The sequence below is a fragment of the Danio rerio genome, chromosome 3, assembly GCF_052040795.2.
Source record: "Danio rerio strain M-AB ecotype USA chromosome 3, GRCz13ab, whole genome shotgun sequence".
In the NCBI taxonomy this organism is placed as follows: domain Eukaryota; kingdom Metazoa; phylum Chordata; class Actinopteri; order Cypriniformes; family Danionidae; genus Danio; species Danio rerio.
Window position 1 is genome coordinate 10,255,644 of NC_141023.1, and position 25,447 is coordinate 10,281,090.

Below are 25,447 nucleotides of genomic sequence, written 5' to 3' on the forward strand. Positions count from 1 at the left end.
GTTTCATGTATAATTACTTTTATATTAGTTAACATCAGATACATGTCCTGATCTCAGGGGTTTCATGTATGATCACTTTTATATTATATACAGTAACATCAGATACCTGTCCTGATCTCAGGGGTTTCATGTATGATCACTTTTATATTATATACATTAACATCAGATACCTGTCCTGATCTCAGGTGTTTCATGTATGATCACTTTTATATTATATACAGTAACATCAGATACCTGTCCTGATCCCAGGTGTTTCATGTATGATCACTTTTATAAACAGTAACATCAGATACCTGTCCTGATCCCAGGTGTTTCATGTATGATCACTTTTATAAACAGTAACATCAGATACCTGTCCTGATCCCAGGGGTTTCATGTATGATTACTTTTATATACAGTAACATCAGATACCTGTCCTGATCCCAGGGGTTACATGTATGATCACTTTTATATTAGTTGACATCAGATACCTGTCCTGATCCCAGGTGTTTTGTGTATGATGACTTTAAATAAAAATAGAAAATAAATATGAGTTATGTTAATTAACTAAGATCGAGAAAGAAAAATTAACCACGATTTATTACAGAAAATGTGGTATTTATTTGTTTAAACATGACTGAATACCATATTTTAAACTACAAAAACACGGTTAACCTTACCACAACCATTATTATTTGGTTTAAAATGGAAGTACAAAAGCCCAGAGACAGTAAAACAGAGTAAAACGGAGTAAAACGAGGTCAGCTGTTCTTGCTAATGAAATCTTTAAAATATAACATTATAACAACAAAAAAATAACCTGTATGATTGTTTTTTCCTTCGTTATCCACCGCGGTAGGTTCTTTATCCATAATCATCCTGTTTGAAATGACCGCGCTAAAAAAGAACCTGTACTGCGCATGATTGGTGACCTCTCAGTATTGTTTTTTTTTCTGAGGGGGCGTTTCCCAAACACCGACCGAGCCACGCCCATTTTACGTCGTGGTAATGAAACCCCTGGAATTTAGTGCATGCCGGCTGCTGCTTAGATACCCATGTGATGATTGATATGCCTAAATGATCATGCTGCTCATATATCTACATGGTGAACTTCATCAAATAAATCTGTTTTTTGGCTCAGTGATGATAGCTGGAATAATAGTCAGCAACACAGTCAGCGGAGTCTGTCTGTAGAGTAATTTACATACAACAACTTTGAATCTAGCTCAATCAATCAGAATCAAGGACCGTGACCATGAATAGCAACAAAAAGCATTGTTAACACCATAAAATAATAAAAGCTGTTGGGAGATACGGGTCAATAATGTTTAGGGAGTTTTAATATAAATTTAGAGCATTTAAAACATATTTGTTCCTTACCCAGTCTCTCCAGCTCTACAGTCGCATTTCCTGATAAATCTCCAGCAAACACTTGACACCTGTAAACTCCTTTATCCTCAGTTCTGACACTCTTCAGTCTGAGAGAGAAGTTTCCTTTGGGGATTTCAGCAGTGAAGAACTCAACTCTGCCTCTGAACTGTTCAACTGATGAATCTGGTAAAGTCTCATTGTTTTGGTAAAGCAGAACCAGAAAATCTCCATCTTCATCTGTTTTCAACCATGAAACCTCTTCAATGTGTTCAGGAGTGATGTGAGAGTCTACAGAGCAGTTCAGAGTCACGTCCTCACCAACATATGCCGAAGCGGGACGATTTGATCCTGATACCAGCAAACGCTCTGAAAGAAAACAAATAGTTTCATTCATTACATCAAATGCTATTTGATTTAAAATGTTCACCAGAATTTAAGTTGATTTCACTCACCATTGCTGACTTTTATCTGAGCCATAGTTTCTCCAGTATCCTGCTGAATGAAAACCTTACACCTGTATTCTCCTTCATCTTGAGCTGTCAGATTGTCCAGACGGAGGGAGAAGTTTCCATGTTGAATCTCCTCAGTAAAGAAATGAGCTCTATCTTGATAATCCTGCTGCTGGACCTCTGGTCGACTCTCACCATCTTGATACAGATGAATCAGAGTCTCTGAGTCTGCTCTTCTCCATTCCACCTCCAGATCCTCCACTGGTAAAGCTTCATCAACATAACAGGGCAAAACCACTGAAGATCCCAGAGGAGCAGACAGTGGAGCAGAGGGTCCGTGAACAGTGAAGCCTGTAAAGAAAGCAAACCTGATTAAGGTTGTGAGAAAAAAACCCGACAGGAAATCAAACTATTTTTGCATATCATGGTAAAACAACAACAACAAAAAAGTAATAATACCATCAGTGACCATCAAAAACATTGACATAAAAATGCAGGTAAGAAGGTCCATCGCGAATTACTAATTAAATTAATAAATCATGTCATAAATTTATCTTGACAACGTGAGTCTATTTCGATGAGGCATAACGGTCCATAAAAACAAACTTTCGCTTTCGTTTTTTTCAGTTTGAAGTGTGTTTCAGGCTGGTTTGAATTCAGAACCGCAAAACACGGATATAACTGTTGTAAATGGTCTATGGCAAATAAAGTAAAACAGAGCCATCCGATGAGTAACAGCTCCTTACATTTTAAAATTGACAGATGACAATATTAAAAGAAAACAGCAATTTCCCCTGCCTTTTTAATTTATGTATTTTCAAATTGCGTCAAAAGATTTGAAAAAAAAGTTAAAATCAATGAAACGCCACAAGCAAACACTGATATCAGTTTATCAATAAAGAAGCTTTATTGTGTAAAAAGTTGAATAAGCAATAAACCAGCAAATATAATGTTAACGCTAACTGTTTTATAAACGTCGGGTCTCTCTCTGTGTGTGTGTGGTTTCTTTCCAAATCAGATCATAAATTACAGGGAATTAAATAGAGCCTTAAGGCTCTATGAACAACTAACACTTACAACAGGCGCTATATAGACCTCTTTGTCTCGTCGTGTAAAATGTATTTATTATTATCATTAGCCACTAAGGATTCGTATTTGACTTAAACGGGTTAAGGTTGCCTATTTAAAAAAATATTTAACTTAAAGGGTTTCATGAAGTCAAGGCGTGCAGAGCGCCAAAAATATAAATTAACCTTACAGGAAACTGCCCAACTGACTATAATTCAGACTACTCTTGGGACACTGGCAACTATAAATGTACGTTTAAAGATTTTTTTGTTAAACGCAAGATGTTGCGTTTGGCACTTGCCATTTTATTCAGGCAATATTTTTAGCCCTGCGTGCTACATTTGGGGTCCTTTCACAAGTGCGTTTTACCGCTGATCTGAGATCTGCGTTTGTTTTTCTAACCAAGTATTAAATAGCAGCGTTTGCCAGCTAAGCTGATCTAAGACAACTCTACTACAACATCGTAAAGATGGCAGCCTCCGTCAGGCATTTACTGAAACCTTGGACACCGAGGTACATTCATACATGTATTCTTTACTTCTTATGGCAGGAATATCTGCAAGGAGATTTTACCTTTATTGTGTAATACATAATTTGTTTGATTCATCGTTAAATGTACACTATTCTTCCAAAACTAAAGCATGTTTTACTAAATACACGTCGTTGTTTGTAAAATAGTTACGACGATCATGCCTAATATTCATCATGTTTTCTCAGTCTGTGTCTCATGAGATGGAGTCGGTATAATCCATACTATCTGGATCCCGAACCCAGAAAAGATGCCCCAGTCTCAGACTCAGAGCTCAGCCCTGAACAGAAAGAGCTGCAGGAGCTCAAAACTGTGCGACCGATCAAAGCAGCTCTGACCGGCGACACCAGCTCTGCATTCAGCGACCCTCTGATCAGGTAAAAACAAAGTAAACTACATTTAAAGTCAATATAAAGCAGGGATGTCCAAACTCGGTCCTGTAGGGTCGATGTGCTGCATAGTTTAGCTCCAACCTGCTTCAACACACCTGCCTGGAAGTTTCTAGTAACGTTGTACCTGGTAAGAGCTTGATTAGCTGGTTCAGATGTGTTTAATTGGGGTTGGAACTAAAATACGCATGACCCCTGCCCTCCAGGACCGAGTTTGGACACCCCTGATATAGAGCAATTCCATGCTAATGTTAATCTTGCCATGAAAAAAAATTAAGTTTTCTCCAAAATAGCGAAACCCTTTCTAGGTTGTTTGTCTAAGAAAGCATTTTACAGTGCTGTAAAAATACTCAAAATGTCTCTGGTACATCAAATATAATAGTTTGAAAACATTGACAAAGTCACACAAGTGCTAATTTCACATAAGTCACATCCATGACAACACTTTTTCCTGAAAAATATCAATAACTCAGTCATGTTTGTTCTATAGATGCAGCTCTTATCCTTTTGATAAGCATCGTTTCTTTTTGGTTGTGCAGTTTAATTCACAAAATTTATACAAAGCATGTTGTCTACTGTAAGGCAAGGCAAGTTTATTTATATAGCACATTTCATACACAGTGGCAATTCAAAGTGCGTTACATAAACGGGAATAAAAAAGACAAGTTTAGGAACATAAAATGCAGACAATAAAAATTATTAAAAACAGATAAAAACAAATTAAAATGAGTTAAAATAGGTTATAAAAGAATGAAAAAGAAAACGAAAAACATAATAGTGCGATCTGTCGGACGCAGCGCAGTGCTCATTCAGTAAAGCCACAGCTAAACAGATGTGTTTTCAGTCTTGATTTGAATGTGCCTAATGTTGGAGCACATCTGATCATTTCTGGAAGCTGATTCCAGCAGCGAGGGGCGTAGTGGCTGAAGGCAGATTCACCCTGCTTTGACTGAACTCTTGGAATTTCTAGTTTATATGATCCTAAAGATCTGAGTGATCTGTTAGGTTTGTATTCAGTGAGCATATCTGTAATGTATTGAGGTCCTTGGCCATTTAGTGATTTATAGACCAGTAATAATACTTTAAAATCTATTCTGAATGTAACTGGGAGCCAGTGTAGAGACCTGAGGACAGGTGTGATGTGCTCTGATTTCCTGCTTCTGGTCAGAATTCTGGCTGCAGCATTCTGGATGAGCTGCAACTGTCTGACTGTCTTTTTGGGAAGGCCAGTGAGTAGTGCTGCTGATAAAAGCATGAACAAGTTTCTCTAAGTCTTCACTAGAAACAAAGCATCTGATTCTTGCAATATTTTTGAGATGATAGTATGCTGATTTACTGACTGCTTTGACATGACTGTTGAAACTCAGATCTGACTCCAGTCACACCAAGATTCTTGACCTTATTTTTTGTCGTTGACCTTTAGAGCCAAGGTACGCATTCACCTTGAGAACCTCATCTCTGTTCCCAAACGCAATGTAAACTGTAAACTGTAAACTGACTAACATTTTTGGTCACATCCATAACGCATGTTAATTTCCCTCATTTAAAATCTAGAGAAAGGTTTACAGGTTTTCTTAAATTATAACTCTGTGGTTAGTAGTTTTGGTGAATATAAACAGATGTTTCAAATATAATGTTAACGTCGTTTACTTTCTCTGTGAATTTATGTTTTGAGTTTTTACTGCAATTGTCGCATCCATAACGCTGAAAATAATTATAAACTATGTAAATACCGTGAGATCCTAAAGCCGGAGGTCACATTGACAATTTAAACTTCAAATGTATTTTAATTATTCTGAATAAAACATCACACAATTGAAAACTTTAAAGGGTCTTTAAAAGCAGGGAGTCTGTTAATCATGGATTTAAATGTTGTGTACACTGCAGTATATCAAGATCATCCTCTGCAGTTTTGGATTTCCTACATACAAAATATGTAAATATATATGAAAAGGTGGCAACATCAAAAACTCCAGAAGTAGCCAATTTATTTTGAGGTAAAGTTGGTTTTATATTCTCACATTTGTTCATTTTTGAACAGTGACACGGTAACTACATTGTTTACCACGTTTCTTTTAAATATTGGGTCTGAAGTCACACTTAAGTTTGAAATCAAACAACATCAGCACTGTTTAATTAATGTGAACAATGTTGTACTTTGATATTCTTTGGCTGCTAATGATATTTCCCTATTTAAAAAAAAAAAAAAAAAAGTTTTCTAAAATTATTCTGAGGAAAAAGTTGATATGTGAATATAAAAATCAAACTACACATTGATCAAAATTGATCACATTGAGAATCTAGAATTTAAATGTATTTTACTTATTCTGAATTCATTTCAATTCAACAAAACTTAAAGCTTTAAAAGGTTTTAATCATGGATTTAAATGTGTACACAGCAATATATTAATTTATTTCGAGTATTTTGTGATTTTTCTATATAAATATGTAAGCATTATTAAATTTTAGATTAACTTGATTCAAAATGCAGCAGTACATTTTATTTGTTTATTTTTTGGGTTGTGTAATTTCCAAATTTTTCTATTTGGGAACAGATATAATCAAGCACCATGCATTTTGTAACATTATTTGACTAAATAATTAAAATATAAAACGTTCAATCATTTTAGTATGACGTTATTTGTTTTATCAATTTCTTAAAAGTGTTTTAATACTCATTTTGTGATCTATACTCCTTTACATTCACATAACTTATAAATGTTTTGAACTTCCTTCAAATTATTTTCTATTCTTGGCCTTCAAAAAATGTGTGAAATTGGGCATTATAAAACCTGCAGAAACTCTATATTTAATTATTTATATTTATTTTACCTCCATTATATTTATTTATAAGTACCTATTTATAATATTGTTATCAAAAAAGTTTAAAGTTTATTTTAAACTTTAAGAAGCCCGTGCTTTACTTTTAGCATTGAAGTATATAGAAAATGTCCAACAAAAGATACCTATCATTTTTAGACTCCAAATCATGCCTCCAAGTTATGGACTCTTCAAAAAATTATCATCCTTTGATTGATAATATTTTAACTAAAGTTCACCAACTACAAAATCAGTTATATCACATCATTTTTTGAAGGGTTCCAGGACATGTCAGGCTTTCAGGAATTAAGTGAGCTGATGCAGCTGCTAAAGACGCTTTGAAGCAAGTGGTAAACAAATGCCAAATTCCTCCATTAGAGATGAGAACTTTTAATCAAGGTTTAAATTTTAAACAAGTGGCAAGAGGAGTGGGATGCATTGGAAAATAGTAAACTATATGAAATACAACCTAAAATCTCACACAGAATTTTAAAACTAAATTTGATCAAGTGGTTTTTACCAATGCCGTATTGGACATACAAAAATAACCCATGGTTTTTTGCTCCAAGATGAAAACCCTACTCGGTGTTTGTACTGCTCAATTCCCCTTGCTATAAAACACATTTTACTGGACTGTCCTGCTTTTAATGTTTCCAGAAGACAATGAAATGAACTCTCTTAACATTAACATGACATTTTTAGCAAAGTGACACCAGAAAAGATTTTTAGAATTCTTTTCATGTATTAACACTAAAAATCTGACTTCGATTAGATTAGATTCAACTTTATTGTCATTACACATGTACAAGTACAATGCAACAAAATGCAGTTTAGGTCTAACCAGCAGTGCAATAGCAGCAAGTGCAGGATACAGGAATAAGTTATAAAGTGCAGTTATAGAAAACTATGGTGATATTTACAGATGGATGTACTATCAAAAATATATACAGGTCGGATTTACAATATATGAATATATGTGCAGGTTGCTATTAATAATCAGTAGTGTGAAGATAGATAAACATGATTACAAGTGTATGCTTAATCAATGTAGTCATTTATTTGTTGATTTTTAATTGTATATTTATTTTTTAATTGTTCCAGCCATGAAAATAGCCTTGGTTGCTGACATGGCATTAAATAAAAAATACATTACATTAAACTTTTTAAATGTCAATTTATTTTTTTACTTTTCATAATTGTGAATAATTATTTATTTCATTTATTTATTTCTTTTTAATCCTGTGGCAAGGATCAAGTATTTTTGGACTCCACTGTACATACACTGAAAAACAAATTGGTCTAAAACAATTTCACTTTGAAATTGCTAGTGAAATCCCACAATTTAAAATAAACAAATTTTTAGTTCAGTTTTTCTACTTCAGAAAATCCGAAATACAATTTTTGCTTCAAAATATTTTTTACACTACATATTTGGATCATTTATCAGGGTTTCTACAGGTTCCATCAAGTCACGTTTAAGACTTTAAAACTTTTTAAGACTATTCTGAATTAAATTACAGCCACAGAAAAGGCTAAACGCCTTAAAACTATAACACGTTATAATATTGTAAGAAAGATAATTAAACTATATTGGAACACAGAGATAATAAACAGAGTTAATAAAACTTTTATTGAGATGGAATGTTAGTGATTGGATAAGTGTTAGCCTAACTGGGTAGCTTTACATGGACATAGGAAAAGTAAGACTCATTTAAAATGATTTCAGACCTACAACACGCATATCGAAGACATTAAGACTTTAAGATCCCACAGATACCCTGTTTATAATGTCAAATATGTTTTATTTTTCTCTAATAGCAAGTTCATCAACATGATGATGTATGACGGCAACAAAGTCCTTGCTAGAGGGATCATGACACAGGTTTGTTACATTACATTACATTACATACACTAGTCTGACATCACATTGAAATACCTGAAATGAGCCTCGGTGTGATTTCATGGATGATTGTTTGGCTCCCATTTAGACGCTGGAGACCATAAAGAGAAAACAGGTGGAGAAATACCACAAATCTCCAGCGGCTAAGAGAGAAGAGATTGAGTGCAACCCGTACGCCATCTTCCATCAGGCCATGGAGAACTGCAAACCGGTCATCGGCCTGGCCAGCATTCAGAAAGGAGGGAAGTTTTACCAGGTCAGTGGATGAACTGTTCACATTCACAATCGATAAAGCATTAACAAGACAGTTTTCAACCATAAAAGAAAAACTTTTAATGCATTTTGGCTGTTCATTTACACAACAACATCATATTGAATACCAATGTTTTGAAACAGGTTTTGTAAGTCATGCAGTTATTCTCAGCATTAACTTTAAAAAGTAAAGTAGCATTCAAACTTATTAAACTATATAAAACACTGACTCTTACGTTATTGGTCCTGCAGGTGCCCGTTCCTCTCACAGACAACCGGCGGCGTTTTATGGCCATGAAGTGGATGATCACAGAGTGCAGAACCAACAAGCAAGGGCGCACGCTCATGTACGAGAAACTCTCGCAGGAGCTGCTCGCCGCCTTCGCTAATGAGGGAAACGTGATTAAACGCAAACATGACCTTCACAAGATGGCCGAAGCCAACAGGGCGTACGCACACTACCGCTGGTGGTAGACAAAGCAGATCTGGACTCATATTTCACACGCTGATGTGGTGTGTTGTGGACTGATGGCATCGGGGGAGACTGGATCATGTCTGTTATCTTGACTCAAAAATACACAGTTGACGGCTTTGTATGGGAGTAAATAAAGCAAGCAATGAGGAAAAAACACTTAATTTTGACCATGAACAGAGTGGTTGACTATACACAATTAAAATATATGCAATAAATCAATTTCACAAAAAAAGCAAATACAGTTATTTATTTAAAACCTATGAAATGGCATCAGAGTAAGTAGATGGTTTTTCAAAAGCCTGAGGAATCAATCATACTAAAAACAGCATGACAGGAGCATGTTTTATACCTTCAAAATACAAAATTGTCATCAGACTTCATGTTATTGTTTCAAATCAGTGGCACTTTTCATCCAAATGATTCATAACAGGCAAGAAAAGGTTTCCTGTAAGTGCAGATTTATACATGCTGTCTGCATCACTATGCTTTTATTAATAACATGTATGATTTACTAGATATACAGTACATTTGGAAAATATTCATAGCGCTTCACTTTTTCCACTTTTTTTTTTTATGTTAAAGCTTTATTCCAAAATGGATTAAATTCATTTATTTTCTCAAAATTCTACACACTAAACCCCATAATTACAATGTAAAAAAAATTGAAATGGTTGCAAATTTATTACAAATAAAAAAGCTGAAATCACCTGTGCTTCAGTATTCACAGCCTTTGCTCAATACTTTGTTGATGCACCTTTGACAGCAATTACAGCCTCAAGTCTTTTTGAATATGATGCCACAAGCTTGGCACACCTGTCTTTGGGAGTTTGTGCCCATTCCTCCTTACAGTACCTCTCAAGCTCTATCAGGTTGGATGGGAATTGACTGTGTACAGCCATTTTCAGATGTCTCCAGAGATGTTCAATAGTGTTTGGATCTGGGCTCTGGCTGGACCACTCAAGGACATTTACGTAGTTGTTGTGTAGCCACTTTATTGATATTTTGGCTGTGTGCTTTGGTTCATTGTCCTGGTGGAAGATGAACTGTATTGCATGTAGAATTTTGAGAAAATAAATGAACTTGATCCATTTTGGAATAAGGCTGTAACAAAGAAATTTAGAAAAAGAGAAGCGCTATAAAGACTTTCCAGAAGCACTGTACACAAACACTTCTCTTAATTTAAAAAGTCATAACATCAAATCAAAACTGCATATTAATATTGTTAGCTCTTGTAAACTTTAAATTGTCACATTATCTAACAAATATACCCCATATAGTAGAAAAATATTTTGCCAAAATATTTGCAGTGTAAGTCAGAATTATTCACCCTCCAGTGAAAATTTCTCAAACGATGTTTAACAGAGCAAGGAAATTTTCACAAATTTTCATTTGTCTTATTTCAGCTAGAATAAAAGCAGCTTTTTATTTTTAAAACTATTTTAGGATCGATATTATAAGCCCCTTAAGCTTTTTTTTTGTCTACAGAACAAACTATCGGTATACAATAACTTGCCTAATTAACCTAGTTAAGCCTTTAAATGTCACTTTAAGCTTTAATGTGCTGCCATCATGGCAAAGATAAATTAAATCAGTTATTAGAAATGGATTATTAAAACTATTATGATTAGAAATGTGTTGGAAAAAATCTTTCCATTAAACAGAAATTGAGGAAAAAAAATATACAGGGGGGTGAATAATTCTGACTTCAACTGTGTACATGTTGTAAATGTGAGGTTAAATAAAATTAACGTTTCAATAATTCCAATCTTCATGTATCAAAAAAATTAAAAATGTCATAAAAAATTCATTAAATTAAATAGAAAACTGGCCTACAATCCTGTCAAATATATATTTTTAATGCATTTCAGAATATAGAAAATGTATTTTATATAAAATTTTTGTATGTTAATATACAAAATGTTTTTGAAAAAATTAGTTTTTATTATATGGGATATTTTTTTATGTAAAGCTACTTCCTCTTATGAGTTAATAACAATTTGTTAGTCAATCTAAGAAAATTAAATAACTAAAAAACTAAAAATAATATTAAAAACACCAAAACCAAAAGTCTCCTCTAGCGTTACTATTTTACCCATTTTATGGTAATCTGACAGACAAAAACTAAATCATTATTGTAACTATTTCACTTTTAAATTATCCAAACCCATTTCTAAATATTTATGAAGATAATAAAAGGTACCATATTTATAGGAAATAAGCATTTAAAAAGAACTTTGGCTTTTCGGTTTATCCTCCAGATACAAGATCTGAAGTAGGAGTGTTGCTCAACCATGAACAAACTGCATTTCTGCACATTTCAGATTGTTTTTAAGAAATGCTGGACAATAACTAGCAGTCATACAACCTGTAGATAGAGGAGCTATCAGGATTATGCCCAGATTTAAAGTTAACACAAGGTCAACAAACACAATCCCATTTCAGACAATTGACACACAAAAGAAAAAAAAGGTATTCATACACACACAGAAACACCTATTGAAAAGTGAAAGTTGGAAAAGCAAGATTTTGCTGGTGGTAGTGAGTCCTGACATTATTTCCCATGTTTCCTATCAGACATTAATATGAGGTGAAAAGTTTCAGCATTGAAGTGTCTTTTAAACGACAATACAATAAATAAAAAGTTCAATAGCAGAATGAAAACAGGAAGGAGTGTGAACAAAGTAGGTACCATTCATTCTGAATTCCAGATGACCTTGAAGAGAAAAGGCTAACTTTGTATCAACCCTCACCTACCCAGCCAATAACGATAATTAGGCTGCATTTACACTGCATGCTTCAAGGGACCCAATTCTGATTTTATTCTCCCATGTGGCACAGATGAGATATGGCCCATGTACGTGTAAGCAGAAAAAAATCATATGGGTTACGATTCACTCAAATCAGATTCAAACCCTAAATATTATAAACTAGGACAAAAAAAGCTTTTAACTTGACATGAAGCACAAATATTTAAGCATGTTAAGGAGAAAGAGAGAGAGAGCGTGCAACATCCGCCACGTAAACAATATAAACCAATATAAAATTGCATACACCACATGCATAAATCACGCCATGGACATTACATTAAAGGGGTGGTCCACTACGATATCATATTTTAAGCTTTAGCTCATGTGTAATGTAGCTGTGTGAACATAAACAACATCTCTGAAGAAAAGACGCTCAAAGTTTAATGCAAAGGGAGACATTGGCTTTTACAGATTTAGCTTAGCAAAGCCTACAATGAACGAAGTTTGGGGACTACAAAAAATACATCTGGGCTAGTGAGATCACAAACGTTTCTGGTTACATGAATTTACCCACGCACACACAGTACAGTCTAAATCGGATACGCGGCAGTACTGTGATGTAGACGTTAAAAAAACAAAAAATATTTATTGGGTAATTTAAAAGATAACAAATAATACTCTGTACAACTACTGTTTTTAAATGTGATGTGACGGTTGGGTTAGATGTTAACAAAATACAATAAATGGGAAATTTAATAAATATAAAGAATTCTTGTTAACGTTCAACCGCAACCATATCCAATCTAGCAACAACCCGCACACACCACTATTACAAGTACCCCCTATTACCCCTCGATTACATATACAGTTTTCAAGTGAGCAAGAACGTAAACAACAGGAAATGCTGTTTGGCACCACTAACAATTCAGCTACTAAGTCATTTATCAGGTAGAGCCGATCCAGAAATCACAGCACATTATGTTAGCTGACCAATCAGAGCCACATTAGGGTGAGCCTTTCAGAGGAACTAGGAAAGCCTACACATGGTCGCATAACCCTCGTTGTGGCAGTTGGCAACGCTAACCCGCACCCCTCAAAAGAATTTAACTACACGTCACAACGACGCGTGATGCAAGCTTTGTGATTGGTCAGCTTGGTATTGCTGATGAGTGTGGGCGGAAGTGAGAGCCGCACCAGCCCAATGCAGCAAGTGTTTATAAGTGTGGAGTCCCGCGAAGGAGCTTTGGATGGAGACGGTTGTTTTGGGTATACCTTATTATTAAAGTTGTTGCACACACGCCAATTGTATATTAAGGAAGCGTTCAGAAAAAAACAAAACACCAGCAAAGAAACTCGACACAGAGGAACATAACCTCACTGCCAACTTTCTTTTTGGAAGTGTATTGCATAGCAACAGAGACAGCACGCAGAAGTATAAATGCACAAGCCATGCCCCATGAGTCACGTCGATCACTCGAGAAAGAAGTATAAACTAGACTGGATATGAGTCACTTTTAAGAGATGATGTAAGTGGGTCATCAAAAAAATCTGATCCACTCATAAACTGGCAATGACCATCAAGGCCTGCAGTGTAAATGCAACCTTAGAGATAATTTACCCCAAAAATGAACATTTACTCAAGATTTACTCTCCGTCTTGTGATTCCAACTTTGATTTCTTTTCTTCTGTTAAACACAAAAGAAAGATATTTTGAAGTATGTTAGACACCAGCTGCTATAGAAGAAAAAAATAATAATATTGTTAATTTGGTTGTAAAAACATGTTCTTTTGTGTTCACCAAACATGTTTGAATCAAGTGGATTGAAAGCATAACAAGTGCAATCTCTTTAATCTTAAAAATGAAACCTCCATCCTTGGTTCCAATGTCTTCATGTTCCACTGATTGCTGATTGGTGGAGTCTCAGTCCGTCACTTCACTGTAGTAGTATTTCTGAGCTGTGTCGCTGAGCTTCCAGCCTCCAGCACGAAACTCCAGGATCTCCAGCAGAAGCAGGCGTCCCATGGAGCTCAGATCCTCCTGCAGGAGAAACCCATCTCGCAGCAGATTGAAGAGCTCGTCCATGAGCTGAACATTCATCTTCTCAAGCTGATCTCCAATACGGTGAAGCTGCAGCACCAGACAGTCCACCTGAGAGACACAGACAGAGCTTTTTGACTTTAAAAATACTTTAAAGGGGATCTATTATTCCCCTTTGTACAAAGTGTAAAATAATTCTCTGATATCTCTAGAGTGTGTATGTAAAGATTCAGCTCAAAATACCACAAAAAAAAAAATGTTTTACAGCTCTTTGAAACTGCCTCTTTTAGATCCTAATTGTTGCATTTTGGTGACTGTCGCTTTAAATTCAAATGAGATTGTGCTCCCAGCCCTAAATTGAAAAGAGGGTGGAGCTAAAAATGCCAATGCATTAGCATATCAGCAGATTCAAAATGGCTGTTTCTCACTTGGGCTGTAAGCATCACTGTTTTTTTTTTCAATTATGATCTTTTCCATTTCAGCCAAATACACTGGGTTTAGACGTTTCAATGCATCACTATTTATCTACTCATTAGTCAATCCTTTTCAATAAAGTGCGGTAATAATGTTGGACATTCACCTCCTCTTCATTCTTCAGGGCATCTGACTGGGCCAGTCTGAACAAACAGTCATAGACCGGGTGAACCAGAGCCACCATAGGCATGTTGTTGACCTGCAGTGGACAGAATACAATTAGCAAGCGCTTTATGGAGTTATAACTGTGATTTATTATAACTGTGCATTTATAACCGAGACTCTGAATCTAAAGGTCAGGAAACAGCAAGACGACAGTCTGTATTTTGAATCTGTATTTTCGAGTTGGCTAGTAAACAATTAAAGCCAAGAAGGAACACAAAGAGGCCGACTGTAAATTCATTACATTTCTCAAATATTTGCAAATGAAATGGATTATTAGACCATCAGACAAGTCTACACAAATAAAAGTGGGTGCAGGGTTCCCACAAGTTTATGAACAGCAGATTCAAGGACTTTAAGGCACCGTTTATTTTAATTCAAGCATTATTGTAATTCATACCCCAGCATAAGTACCGCCATGTCCTCACTCTAATTAACATTTCACTCCCACCTACTTTTTACATTAAAAAAAATGTCAGTAATGTTCTCAATTTGTTTAAAAACTTTAATACAATTTGTTAAATTCAATACTGGTAGTTTGCAAATGCAGTTTCTCAAATATAATGTGCACATTGTTTCCGCTACATTAATTTTTCCGTGGCGGGGCGCCACACCAAAATTCATTCCTGCCACAGCAACATTACAGCTTCTCATTCAAAGCATTCAATTGTTGCTGTTTCTTTTTTATTTCTAATAGCAGGTCTTGAGTACAGTAATACAACTCGAGATTACATTTATGTAATATCTGCATGTGAATCTCTTTGCTTGCATGCCAATTTCCTCTGTTTGTGCACAGAACTTCTTGCACGCCCCCTCAAATATACGATTTTCACGCAAAAATTTTCTAGTGCGCTCTCAAATAAACGCTGCTGAAGTGTAATTTAGTGCGTTTATGTAACGAGGATGTCTCCATTTATTAGATTTGCTAGGAGTAATTATGAATGTCTCGAATAGACCTACAGAACGGCATTGATGCGTCCTGAAGTAAAGTGAAACAGCCATAAACTCCAGCAAGATAAAGTCATAGTATGCAGAAACATAGACTTTTATTTATAAATAAAGTATATTTATGGAAACTGTGTCCATCATAACTGAAAGCTACATCATGTTTGCTGGACTCACGCATCTGTCAGTCAATATGTCACCTTAAAGGGTTAAACAAATGACGCACAGCACTACTACGATTACAGAAATGTTCACACAGTTAAAATTCACTTACCTTTTAATATGTTTTAGTGCAATTATAACCCGCTATTAAAAATAAAAAAACAACAACAACTGCTGAATGTTTTGAATGAGAAGCTGTAATGTAGCCGTGGCGGGAATGAATTTTGGTGACACCCTGCCATGAAAGAATATAGAGGAAACCACGTAATATCTTGCAAAACATCTAGTCAAATATTATGTACTGTCATCATGGCAAAGATAAAAGAAATCAATTATTGGAAATTCATTTATTCGTTTTCTTTTCGGCAAAGTCCCTTTATTAATCAGGGGTCGCCACAGTGGAATGAACCGCCAACTTATCCAGCATATGTTTTACACAGCAAATGCCCTTATATAAGAGATTTAGCTTATTTAATTCACCTATAGCGCATGTCTTTGGACTTTTACATGCCAACTGACTTGACCTTCTTGCTGTAGGGCAATCTTGCTATCCACTGCACCACCGTTAAAAATAAATTTGTTATTTAAATGATTATGTTTAGAAATGCATTGATATGCGTTTCTGTTCATTCCATTAAACAGAAATTGGGGGGATAAAATATACAGGGAGCTAATAATTCAAGAGGGCTGATAATTCTGACTTTATATATAAAATCACAAGACGAACAAACATTTTGGACCATTGTCACACTTACTGATCAAATTTTTCATTTCAGATAATTAACAATAAAAACAAGTACAGGACTGAAGCTTCAGCCATAAAAACAGAAGGCCGCTGTTCACCTTGAGGTAGTCGAAGATGTTGCAGATGAAGGACACGAGACAAACCCACTCCTGAGTCGACCTCTTTCTCGTCTCTTCTCTGGCTTTAAACTCCTGCTGCAGTCGATTGAGCAGATTACGCCGAAACACACTCCCGTTCGTCTGTTTGGCCTCCGCCTGAATAAAGCAAGACAACACAGTATAACAGGAGACCTTTTAAGCCCCCTTTTACAAGATGTAAAACAAGTCTCTGATATCCATAGAGTGTATTTGTAAAGGTTCAGCTTAAAATACACCACAAATAATGTTTTATAACTCTTTGAAACTGTCCCTTTTAGGCTTTGATCCCAATTGTGCCGTTTTGGTGTCTGTCACTTTAAATTCAAATGAAATTGTGCTCTTTTCAAAAGAGGGCGGAGCTACAAATACCTGTACATCAGCAGTGGCAAATTCCAAAACAGGTCTAAATTTATCTGTTTAAAGAAAACTAATGGTGGACGGCTGCTTCACTCAGGGCTGTTTATGCTAATGACGGAGAGAACGTCACTAATAGGTGAGACTTTTCCAGTTTGATGAAATGCAAAGGAGAATGTCAAACAAAGTGTTTCTGCAGACTGTTTTTAGGAAGTGTGATTACAAAAACAGAATTAATATCTTCTTACCATTAGAAGCTGGTTATTCACACACTGCTAACACACAACTGTGTCTAAAGCACTTTTAAAATGATTTTTGCATAATAGGTGTTCAATTCAAAGGTGTACAAATGTTTGATTACCCAAGCTTTTTTTATCTATCTGAACAGTTAAGTGTTGTGCATTAAAATTACGGCTGCACAATATAGATCGTTTTAGCATAGATATCGCAATGTTACAGTTAATATGACTATTTATGTGAAGCTGCTTTGACACAATCTACATTGTAAAAGCGCTATACAAATAACTTTACAGACCTGAAACTTGCCTATAGCACTTATTCATTGTTGCTCTTAGTTGTGTAAATTGCTTCCTTGTCCTCATTTGTAAGTCGCTTTGGATAAAAGCGTCTGCTAAATGACTAAATGTAAATGTAAATAAAGCTGAATTGAATGTGTGAATCCACAATTCTCACATTACAGTATGTTCAATGTGAAGCCAGGATTATAGCTGACCAAATACAACAGTTCAGAACACACAAACATGGAAGAGTCACTTCAGTTTAACCATAATAACGTGATTTTTTTTTTTTCATTTACAGTTTATAAAGATTTTCTTCAGCTAAACTGACTTTCTGTCGTCTACCTGTATTTGCAAGTAATATGACAGTATAATGCATCTCAAAAACATGCAGCATCACAACAGGTAAACAATAAAGATCTTTATCACATCCCAGTGTTTGTACAGTGTTTTTTTTTTTCTTCCTTGTGGCAAACACTAATGTTTTGCAATGAAAACATGACATTTCAGTCTACAAAAATTCAGAGTACATTCACACCCAAAAGACCTAGATTTACTCTTTGGTTTTAATAATACAGAGGATTATGATGATTGTATGAAACAAGTTAATTCTTCCTCTGGGCAAGCTGTAAACGTTTGTGCGAATGTTTTTAAGGGCCTGTAACCGTGTATGCATTTTAAGCAAGTTCAAGCATTCAGACACCAGGAATATTATGTTTGTAGCTTTAACAAAGTTTAACTGTACTTAATTATTATTATTTGTTATTGTATTTGAAATATTATGCAAATAATTAATGCTTTATTATACGTTTCATTATTTTATTTCTGTACCTGAATATTGTTAGACTCCATTTGTGCATTTACTCAACTGTACTTATATATGCTTGTAATTTGCTTATTGCAATTTATGCAAATTAGCTATCCAACAAAATCATCCCAATCAATCTAAAATAGTTCATTTTTTCACATTTTTTTCAAGTTATCTGAATAATGATATAATTGCAATTTAAATTAAAGAAAGTCAACATTTCACAAACATTTGCATTTAAAAAAAAAAACATTTCTATAAAGGTAAATCAGTAGCAAACAATGAGAGCTTGCAAATCTAACTGTGAGAACTTGGGATAATATTTGTATGTGTAGATTGAAATTAACTCTGGACTATTGCAAAATGTGTAGCAGAACGTGAGGATTGAAACTGCCAAATCTAAAAGGTTGTGAGCGCCGACTTGTGGTTGCACCACAAAACTGCATTACAACACGCAGGTAAGTTTGCATACAATTTTGTGTCAGATTGCAATCCTAAATGACATTTTACAAAAAGAACTATTAATCTGCATCGGGTGTTTTGATTATTAAACTGTATAAGGGTGAAAATCGAGAGATTCGACTATTCACATCAGTGTCAATTTCAACATACACATATTACTATCACAAGTTCTCACATTTAGATTTGCAAGCTCTCAAGGTTTGCTACTGATTTACCCTCATATTTTTCCAATATCATGCAGCACTAATTAAATTGTGTATGTGGCACAATTGTTTACCTGGACAATGGTGTAACAGATGCGTCCGGCCTCCCTGCTGAAGACCTGGTCCTTCAGAGACTGGTCCACTATTACACTGGACACTTTCTCCAGGTCAACAGATCCTGGGTCTGACAAGTAAAAAATACCTTAATATAATACTTTTTTTTTTTTTTTGATCCAAAGTGACTTACAATATAAAAATAACAGAAGCACTTCAAATCATCAGAGAGAAGCACCAGTATAATGCTATAAGTCTAACTTACTATATATACTCAAATTATTATATTATTCAAGCATATGGAGATGAGAGAGCATGTCCTACAGTTGGTTTGTATAATATATAATAATTATATAATAATTCAATAACATTTGAGCCTCCAAGCAGAATGGATAATGCAAAACATACACCAGATCAAATATACTGTAGTTACCTTTCAAGGCAGTTTTGAGAAGTTTCTGAGTCTCTAAATCAAATGACTGGATCTTGTAGTCTTCTTTGGAGGAGTTCTCCATTCTGTTTAAAGAAGAAAGACAGAAAATAAGCTGACAGATCAATAACCAACATTCAGGTACAAGTTTGAAGTTTTAATGTGAAGCCATGGCAGGGAGGCAGATTTAACCAATGAGCAAGGCAAGCGGCCGCTTGGGGCCCCAGGACATCTGTGGTGGCCCACAATAAATATCTAGAAGAATAAATTATACCTACTGTATAAACTATATAAAACATAACATTGATTTCTTAAATATTTTCTATAAAGACAGTCAAACAAATTAAATTATTGTGCTATTAAATATCTCATATACTAAAAAAAATTATTATTATTATATAATGTTATGTAATAAAAATTATGAAAAAAATATCCTACACCCCTAATCATGCAGCAGTGCTGCAGTAAAATTATATTTATTGTTTTAGTTGTAAATTCATTTTAAGAAATCTAATTATTTAAAATGTACAGCTTGCATTAAGACACACAGGTAGAAAATATATCATTTGTATCAATCATATATAATTTGTATTATATATATATAATTTGTATTATATATATATAATTTGTATTATATATATATATATGCGCCATGTTTGGTTAAAAATTAAAGTTTGTGAAGCAAAATAAACAATCATTTACAAGAAATGAAGTACTAAGGGTAAAATGCCAAGGTGAAAGTTCTGTTTTATAACATTTGATATTGTTTCTATGTAATTTGAGTCATGCATGGGTAATACAAAAACAATAACAAAACACACACATATTTGCCTGGCATGTGGTTCTGTTGAATAAAGCTAATGCTATATATAAAATGATGCAAAATTATGCATGAGAACTCCCATCAGAAGGGTAAATTCACCCACAAAATAAAACAAGTAAAAATGCTTGGGCCCTAAGATTGATCAAAAACAATTCTTACTGCATTTTTGCCGTGTTTGGTTAAAAATTAAGTTTATGAAGCAAAATAAACAATCGTTTACAAAAAATGCTGGGCTCAGAGTAAAATGCCAAGGTAAAACTTCTGTTGCATAACATTTAATATTGTTTAGAAGTAATTTGAGTCGTGCATTTTGCAATACAAAAACAATAACAACGCACACATGCACACATGTTTGTATGTGGTATGTGGGTCTGTTGAATAAAGCCAATGTTATCTGTAAAATTGTGTTAAAATACGTACAAGAACTCCCATCAGAAAGGTCAATTCACCCAAAAAATAAAAACAAACAAAAAAATACGACTGGGCCCTAATATTGACCAAGAAACAACCCGGTTACTCCATTTTTGTTTAAAAATGAAGTTTATAAAGCATATAAAACAGTCATTTACAAAAAAAAAACAAAAACGCATGACTCAGGGTAAAATGCCAAGGTTTCATAAGATTTGATATTGTTTACAGGTAATTTGAGTCATGAATGGGTAATACAAAAACAATAACAGTACACACATATTTGCCGGGCATGTCTGTCGAATGAAGCTAATGCTATATTTAAAATTGTTAAAATATGGATGAGAACTTCCATCAGAAAGGTAAATTCGCACACACAAAAATAAATGAATAAAACTATTAAAAAATCGTGGGCCCTAATATTGACCAAGAAACAATCCTGTTACTCTGTGTTTGGTTAAAAAAAAAAAAAAGTTTATGAAGCCAGCAAAACAAATCATTTAAAAAATGCTGAGCTCAGGGTAAAATTCCAATGTAAAATGTCTGTTTCATAAAATTTGCTATTTGTAATTAGAGTCATCATGAATGGGTAATTCAAAAACAACACAAACATATATTTGCCTGGCACGTGGGTCTGTTGAATAAAGCTAATGTTATTTGTAACATTATGTTAAAATATGCATGAGAACAACCATCATAAAGATAAAATTACTCACAAAAAATAAATAAAATAAAATAAAATAAATAAATAAATAAATAAATAAAAATGATTGGGCCCAAACATTGCCCAAGAAACAATCCTGTTACTCCATTTTTGCCACGTTTAGTTAAAAATGAAGATTATGAAGCTAAATAAACAATCATATACAAAACAATGCAGGACTTAAGATAAAAGTTCTGTTGCATAATAAAGCTAATGTTATCTGCAACATTGTTCAAATATGCATGAGAACACGCATTATAAAGATAAATTCACCCACAAAAAAAAATAATAATAATAATAATAAAAATGTTTGTGCCCTAATATTGCCCAAGAAAAAATCCTGTTAGTCCATTTTTGCAATGTTTAGTTAAAATTTAAGTTTATAATGCAAAATAAATATTTTTTAAATGCCAAGGTAAAATGTCTGTTTTATAACATTTGCTATTGTTTATATTTAAGTCATGAATGGGTAATACAAAAACAAACATATTTGCCTGGCAAGTGGGTCTGTTGAATGAAGCTAATGTTATGTTTTAAAATTATGTTAAAATATGAACAGCCATCAGAAAGGTAAATTCACCTTCACACACACACAACAAATGAATAATGGGCACTAATATTGATCATTTTATATACATTATTAGCCTTTGACCAAAACATGGTGGCTATATTGTGATTCTTGTGAAACTGATCATGTGTGAAATATGCGCAGTCACCAATCTGACACTCAAAGGAAAGCAGGGCAGCTCGTGTTGTTAAAGGGATAAACGGATTAGCACAACCGGGCAAACACCCTCGGGCTGACAAGTTCAACAAGCAGGTTATAAAATAGGGTAATCATGTTAGCTAGGTGTTTTAAAGTCACACTTCAATGCTGTTTCAGACAGAATATTCAAAGTAACGTTAGCGTGGTAAACAATATAGAGACCGTTAAAATGAACGAATGCGCGAACATAAAAACAATTTTAACGTCACCTCAGTCACAAACCTTCATGATAAAAGTCTAAAACTGTCTGCTGGTACATAATAATTATCATATTTTAGAAACAGTCAAACTAAACGATGGAAGTAACGTAACGTGCGCAAAACAATAGTACTTTTGTTAGTTTTTGCCAGGTGTGACCACTCAAAATGCACATGTAAACTAGTTATTAACTAATAAATGCTGCAAAACCGCTCAAATTAACTTTAAAGACATACACAGACTCTCAAATGCACACATTCACAGTAATGTCACGAGCATATGTGGCTAAAACTAAATCTTAAGATAATACAGGAGCACAAGAATCGATACTCTTACGCTACGGACGGATTTCAAAGTTAAAAACACTTGTAATATGTCCTCATGTTGGTGTAAAACTGCATGTTTAACTTACTTAAAAGTAACAGGAGACTCAAACAAGCAGATATGTTCACATATCTCTCCTTCCTCGCTCTTTCTCCAGCGGATTTGTCTCGAGCTCCAACCAACCAGACTCTCAGCGTCTTGCCTTATTAATATTAATGACGTACCGTGACGTTTTCGTGTTAGAGTAAACTGATTGGCTGGGAGGTTTTAGTAGTGAGCTACTGTTTACAAAGGAAGTTAAATCAATATAACTAGAACCTAAAGTTCGTTGACGAACTTTGATGTTGGCTTGAGAAAGCCAACGTGACTGCGCCGGGGACTCAAAGGCAGTTGGCAGGAAGCACAGCGGTTGATAAGTGGTTGCTAGGCGGTTGCTAAGGTGTAGCTAAGGCATTCCTAGGTAGTTGCTAGGGTGTTCTGAGTGGTTTCTAGGCTGTTGCTAGGGTCCACTGGACTGTTAATCGGAAGGCCTCATTTACATTTTTGATCAAATCGAGAGAGAGAGAGAGAGAGAGAGAGAGAGAGAGAGAGAGAGAGAGAGGACTGATTTGTTCAGGTTGTTTAATGCAGATCACTATAGTATAGTTAGTATTTATAGTATATATTATAATCTGAACAAAATTACATTATAATAAATATCATATGAAGAAAAATATTACATTAAAATACTAATGAAACAATAGCACATGCATTTAGTTAATTTGTCTTTTATTTAATCAGTCTTATAATTTTTGCAGTTAATATAGAGTACAGTCAATTTACAGTAATTTGCAGCATTTTATATATATATATATATAGTTATATATACAGTTTACAGGAAGAAAATCGCATTAAATACAATATTAGGCCGTCTTCATCACGTGGTTAATTCTGACCAATGACGTTGTTCCACCCCACTGGCCACTAACACAATGTTATAATCGTAATATTTAGTTGTCATCACCTGGGTGATTTTATTTTTTTTTTGGTACAGCATAGGCCAAAAGCTTCATTGTCATTATCACAAGTGAGGAGAAGGCTCTTTTGCGGCACAGAATATTGTTTTGAAAGAAATATCTGAAGTAAACTTATGTTTTTGCTAACATAAAAGGGGGATTAAGAAATAATCCTTATAACCCTAACCATAAATGTGTGTATGTGTTATATATGTATATATGTATGTATATATATACATACATATATACAGTTGAAGTCAGAATTATTAACCCCCTTTTGATTTTTTTTTTCCCTTTTTTAAATATTTCCCAAATTATGTTTAACAGAGCAAGGAAATTTTCACTGTATGTCTGATAATATTTTTCTTCTTGAGAAAGTCTTATTTGTTTTATTTCGGCTATAATAAAAGCAGTTATTAATTATTTAAAAACTATTTTTGGGACACAATTATTATCCCCTTTAAGCAATTTTTTTTTGATAGTCTACAGAACAAACCATCGTTATACAATAACTTGCCTAATTACCCTAACCTGCCTAGTTCACCTTATTAACCTAGTTAAGGCTTTAAATGTCACTTTAAGCTGTATAGAAGTGTCTTGAAAAATATCAAGTTAAATATTATTTACTGTCATCATGGCAAAGATAAAATAAAGAAGTTATTAGAAATGAGTTATTAAAACTATTATGCTTAGAAATGTGCTGAAACAATCTTCCCTCCATTAAACAGAAATTGGGGGAAAAATAAACAGGGGAGCTAATAATTCTGACTTCAACTGTATGTATATATATGTATATACACACACTTTATTTTACCTGTTTGTAAATAATTGTTCTTAACATTTTTGCTTTAAAACATTATAATACTGTTTGGATTTTCCCCCCATAATAATAAATTGTGAACATTGCAGTTTAAATTGCAATCCATATGTTACAGAGAGAAATTGATGCAGCAACAGCAGAGCATATTAAGGGGATATAAAAAATCTCCATACATTGTATGTATATATATATATATATTCACTATTTTAAAATACATTTTCTTTGCTGTGTGTTTTTATTGGTTATGATGCTGTTTGGATGTTTTATTTTTGCACAATAAATAAAATGTGATTTAAAAAGTGCAAACATTGTCTTTGTTAGAATTTACACGTGATTACAACGGTATAAAGACATTCAGGTCCGACCGGACCGAATGGAAAGAAATTGTAAAAGGTGCAAAGGTGCAGTAAACTCAATTCCAAAGGGCTCAAAAATAGTCTTCTGGCGCCATCTCGTGGACACTCTGACGAGCTTTAGGTTTGAAATTAACAAATTTAATATAAAAAAAAATTTATAGGAAAACTGTTATTTATAATTACACCAAATAAATATGATAATTATCTTCAATTTAAAGCACATCTTTTGGCCAAATTTGAGGATTGTATACTTTTTTATATGCCCCAAATACTCGATTGTAATATTTACAATTTTTTAATTCAAAAAATTTTTAATTCAAAAACTACAAATCTTATCGGCATGAGGACATACAGCAACCATCTCATGGGCAATAGACAGCTTTTGACCAAATTTGGGGCTTGTAGCATCTAAGCCCTGGGAGGAGAAGCGATTGCTTTTTTTTGGTCAGAAGCCGGAATAATAATAATAATAACTAGAATTGTACATTTCCTAAAGGAAATGTGAGTGGGGTTTGCGTGGCAAATCGATGGGGTACAATGTATTTGTTTTGGTTGCTAGGGTGTTCTGAATGGTTGCTAAGGT

General features: G+C 34.1%; 4 protein-coding genes across 12 annotated transcripts in view; 1 reads left to right on the forward strand and 3 right to left on the reverse strand.

Moving 5' to 3' along the window:
- The window catches only part of LOC100331067 (uncharacterized), a 27,354-nt gene extending 23,366 nt beyond the window's left edge, over positions 1-3,988 (reverse strand). For 3 of the 9 annotated variants that reach the window (XM_087243925.1, XM_087243923.1, XM_087243919.1), the window contains exons 1-3: positions 2,259-2,625; positions 1,803-2,150; positions 1,360-1,716 (exon numbers count right to left, since the gene is read on the reverse strand). In XM_087243925.1, coding sequence (XP_087100051.1) covers positions 1,360-1,716; positions 1,803-2,150; positions 2,259-2,310 — 757 coding nt within the window. In that variant the 5' untranslated portion in view covers positions 2,311-2,625. Of the gene's footprint in view, positions 1-1,359; positions 1,717-1,802; positions 2,151-2,258; positions 3,180-3,440; positions 3,745-3,883 lie in introns of those variants that run through there. The other 6 variants (XM_087243927.1, XM_087243926.1, XM_087243921.1 and 3 more) reach the window with 6 other exon arrangements.
- The window catches only part of si:ch211-190o19.1, a 491,573-nt gene that overhangs the window by 264,731 nt on the left and 201,395 nt on the right, over positions 1-25,447 (reverse strand). The window lies entirely within an intron of this gene.
- mrps7 (mitochondrial ribosomal protein S7) lies at positions 3,325-9,425 on the forward strand. Its single transcript, NM_001033596.2, has 5 exons — positions 3,325-3,380; positions 3,585-3,773; positions 8,424-8,487; positions 8,594-8,761; positions 9,010-9,425. The coding sequence occupies exons 1-5, from the start codon at positions 3,337-3,339 to the stop codon at positions 9,229-9,231; spliced, it is 687 nt and encodes a 228-aa protein (NP_001028768.1). The 5' UTR covers positions 3,325-3,336; the 3' UTR covers positions 9,232-9,425.
- On the reverse strand, positions 13,272-22,869 carry mif4gdb (MIF4G domain containing b). Its single transcript, NM_001013284.1, is given in 6 exon segments — positions 13,272-14,128; positions 14,598-14,690; positions 16,604-16,759; positions 19,062-19,171; positions 19,475-19,557; positions 22,782-22,869. Coding segments are annotated over 5 exon segments (669 nt in total). The 5' UTR covers position 19,557; positions 22,782-22,869; the 3' UTR covers positions 13,272-13,900.